We start from the raw sequence: 4,201 nt of genomic DNA on the forward strand, positions 1-4,201 counted from the left end.
TTCCCCTGTGGGAGCACACTGACCACCAGGGGGCAGCTCCTGCACTGAGTGTCTGCCCCCTGGTGGTCAGTGTGTGTCATAGTGACCAGTCATTCCCAGTAGTTCTGCTGTTAGGGTCAATTTGCATATCGCCCTTTTATTATATAGGATGTTCTCCTGTCCCTTCTTTATCTTCTACTGTGATGTTCTCCAGGATTCTGTTCTTTGGTATTCTTCTTATTCCTACTTCTGAGGAATCCATTCATTCTCACAGCATTAATCGCCAACAAATTTGCTGTTGTCCCCATATTCATCTTCAAACTAGTTCTCAGTCCCAAATAGTTAACTTTGAACTTACTCTCCCAAGTGGATGTATGTACTTTTTTTTCCCTCATTATTTCAGAGAGGAAGGGAGAGGGAGCGCGAGAGAATCATTGATCAGCTGCCTCCTGCAGGCCCATTACTGGGCATCGAGCCTGCAATTTGGGCATGACCAGAATCAAAACCAGGACCCTTCAGTCCACAGCCAACACTCTATCTATTGAGCCAAACCAGCTAGGGCAGGATGTATGTGCTTTAGCTAACTTCAAGTGTATATCTTCACCCATCCTTCTTTCTGTAGTTCCTATGGCACCATAACCTATCCAATCATTTAGCCAGAGCATGGGAGTTATCCTTTATTTCCTCTTCTCCTCCCAATATCTAGTCAGTGATTAATGCCTCCTGAAATTCTTTTAAAACTACTCTCACAGCCCCTGCCTCAGATTAAGCCCTCAGCATGTTTCCTGCATTATTGCAGTGATCTGTGTTTAGTCTAATCTCGCTAGTCTATCTCTACCCTCTTAGAAAAGTGATCTTTCTAAATAGTAAATTTGCTCTTGAGACTTCCCTGCTTAAACTACCTATGATTCCACATTGCTACCAGAGAAAGTGCAAAGTTGTCTGGAATACGAAGTTTTTCACAATTTGACCACTGTCTACTTTTCCAATTTCATCTCTTTGTATTCACTTCTCCCTTTATATTTACAACATATCTGTTTCTTCTACTAGACTAAGAGCCCTTTGTGGGCAGACTCCATGATATATTGTTCATCTTTGTATCCCACGATTCTGGTTAGCACAGTACCTGTATTATAATAATCAAGAAATACTCAATTGAATGTCTAGAATACCCTGTCTGAAATTGTTTACTTCTTGGTTTTTCCACTGGTAACATAGTGTTAATTTTTTTAAGAAAATTCTAATAGAAACATATTAAAAACTGTACAGAATTTCAGAATGACTGATACTCCTGAAGCTGTTCCAAATTTTGAAGAGATGTTTGCCAGTAGATTCACAAACGATGACAAAGAATACCAGGAGTATCTGAAACGCCCTCCTGCGACCCCTCCAATTGTCGAGGACTGGAATAGCAGAGCTGGTGGGAGCCAAAGAAATAGAGGCAACTGGTATGTACTACCTCAGAAGAATGAATTGCAGATGGCTGATCCGGAAGAGAATAGCTTTAATCTGCGAGTCCAGAAGACCACTGAGGGCAGGGACCAGTGGTTGTTTTTTGTTTGTTTGTTTTTAATATATATACTTTGATTTCAGAGAGGGAGGGAGACAGAGAGAAATATCAACGATAGAAACAAAATCACATTGATCGGCTGCCTCCTGCAAGCCCCACACTAGGGATGGAGCCCGCAACCGGGGCACATGCCCTGACCTGAAATTGAACTGTGACCTCTTGGTTCATAGGTCAACCCTCAACCGCTGAACCATGCTGGCTGAGCAGACCAATGTTTTTGTTCAGTATGATATACCTAGTGCCTGGCACTAATTAAGTGGCTGGTAAATATTTGCTTTAATATTTTATCAGCCCATGTATTTTTTCCTTATTGTTCAATTGTGTGTCCCTATGTGTGTTAATGTTGTTTTTTTAAAACATTCCTTCTGTGGACTAATATTTTATATGCAAATACACTTTAGAAACCTAGAGTCTTATACAAAACTTTGTATACAATTCCATGAAAAGGTAATGTTTCTGGTTTCATTTTAGAAAGTTTATACAGTGGAAGTTACTTCTATTTAATAATTCAAAATAGATAAAAGGAATAAATTACCATACTGTGTTTTTTAAACAATTGAATAGTTTTTAGTTTGATTGAAAACTAGCCTGTTGTAGTCTGCCTGTTTCTCTGCAAAACATGTCCAATGTAACTAGGAGAACGATTTAAATCTTAAGAATGTTTCTAATAACTGGTGCTATAACATCCTATAGAGAAAAATGTATTTTATTCTTTTGTTTATTAAGTATTCAATTGAGAAGTCAAATGCAACAGGACAGATTTGTCATGTGTTTTCTTAAAAGACAAGTATAATTTTGTTGTTGTTGTTGTAGGTTGCAAGATAACAGACAGTTTAGAGGCAGGGACGGCAGACGGGGGTGGCCAAGCGACAATCGATCCAATCAATGGCATGGACGACCCTGGGGTAACAATTACCAGCAGCACAGACAAGAACCTTACCACCCTCACCAGTATGGAAACTACGGTTACAACCAACGGCCTCCCTATGGCTATTACTGATAGAAATGTCCGCAGCTTTTAGTAAAACTGTTTCCTTTGTTAACAAGACAAACATTTGCGTGTATTTTCTGTTGGTCATCATTTGCATCTGATTTTAGAAAATGAATTAATTTTTTGGAACTTGAGACATTTTTAATAAAATAAGATCTTTCTGGAGAGACGTGATGGTTGCTGGGAATAAACACTTCCCTAAAAAAGTTGGGGATATTACTTGACTTCTACCTCAGACTCTTCGTTTCATGACTTAATAGTACTTTGAACTTGGTATATCTTTTCCTTGTTTGACCTTCAGTTCGTCTTTTACACAGAAATAAAATAGGAATTTTAAAATAGAAAATGCTTGCTTTTACTTTGTAATATAAGGAAGTATCCATGTACTTGGATGTGCTCATTCCTAAAATTTTGAGAGACTGGTAAAATGAACTAGTGAATGCACAGCTATCCTTCGTCGTAATGTGTTGTACATTAACTTCAGAAGTTGGAAGGTAAAGCAACTGTAGTTATATTTCTTTTTGGGGTCTTGTTATGTGACTATGGTACTTTCTAATTACTCTTTAGGTATGAGCTCCCCAATCATTTTGGTCTCTTTTTATTTTTAATCTTCACCTGAGGAGTAAGGATATTTTTTCCATTGAGTCTAGAGAGTGGTAGGGAAGGGGGAGGAAGGGAGAGGCGATTGGTTGCCTCCTGCACTCCCCCAACTGGGGGCAGGGATTGGACTTCCAACCCAGGTAGGTGCCCTTGACTGGGAATCAAACCAGCGCCCCTGTGTGTGCAGGCCAGTGCTCTAATCATTGAGCAACGCCTGCCAGGGCTTGGTCTTTTTAAAGGAATATCAAGAATAAAACTGTAAAATGAGGAAGGAATCATTCTCAGTTTTAGTGTCTTGATCTAATGACCTAGGGTGGGATTAGGGCACAATCATTTTATACAAACTCTAAACCTAGTAGGTAAAAATTTATATGTTATATAAAAGTGTTACAAAAACGCTGTAATATTCCCCTTCCTCTTCAATCTTGTGTAAAATAAGGTTGCATTATTTGACTTTACTTACTTTTATGGTACTTAATGTAGGTTGATTTTACAATGTTATAATCATTTTCAAATGTGCACCTTTCTGCATTCTCTTCTATAAACATTGTGATGCTGTAACATCCTTTCAGGTGATCATTATATTTCAAATAATTGTAATGGCCGTTACATGGTTTTATTTAAATAAAATACTTAGATTAATCAATTTCTGTTTGCTGTAACATCTTTCAGGTGATCATTATATTTCAAATAATTGTAATGGCCGTTACATGGTTTTATTTAAATAAAATACTTAGATTAATCAATTTCTGTTTTGGCAGCTAGCCTACTCAATGTGGTGAGATGGGTTTTTGTCTTTATTACTCTGTCCTTCACGTCCACTGAAAACAGTTTATTTGGTTTAAAAATAATATTAAAATTACAAGTTTCATTATAGGTCGAAGGAATTAAAAGGCAACTTCCTAAATGTGCCTTCTCCCTTAGCATTCCGCTCTCGGCCCTTCAGGCTGACTTCTCCAGGTATCACTTCTCCATGCTCTGGATCCAACTCTCCCCCCTCTCCCCGGCTCCTGCAGAGCCATCCTCTCAGGTAACTCATTTTTGGGACAGCTCTAATGAAT

The 4,201-nt window shown here is 38.4% G+C and overlaps 1 protein-coding gene across 5 annotated transcripts in view; it reads left to right on the forward strand.

The window, feature by feature from the left end:
• Nucleotides 1-2,674, forward strand: part of FAM103A1 (family with sequence similarity 103 member A1) — a 5,413-nt gene extending 2,739 nt beyond the window's left edge. For all 5 annotated transcript variants that reach the window (XM_006768679.2, XM_006768678.2, XM_015567162.1 and 2 more), the window contains exons 2-3: nucleotides 1,249-1,427; nucleotides 2,363-2,674. In XM_006768679.2, coding sequence (XP_006768742.1) covers nucleotides 1,258-1,427; nucleotides 2,363-2,549 — 357 coding nt within the window. In that variant the 5' untranslated portion in view covers nucleotides 1,249-1,257 and the 3' untranslated portion in view covers nucleotides 2,550-2,674. The remainder of the gene's footprint in view (nucleotides 1-1,248; nucleotides 1,428-2,362) is intronic.
• Nucleotides 2,675-4,201: the final 1,527 nt, after the last annotated feature.

Source organism: Myotis davidii, unplaced genomic scaffold (genome assembly GCF_000327345.1).
Source record: "Myotis davidii unplaced genomic scaffold, ASM32734v1 scaffold1623, whole genome shotgun sequence".
NCBI classification, from domain to species: Eukaryota; Metazoa; Chordata; class Mammalia; order Chiroptera; family Vespertilionidae; genus Myotis; species Myotis davidii.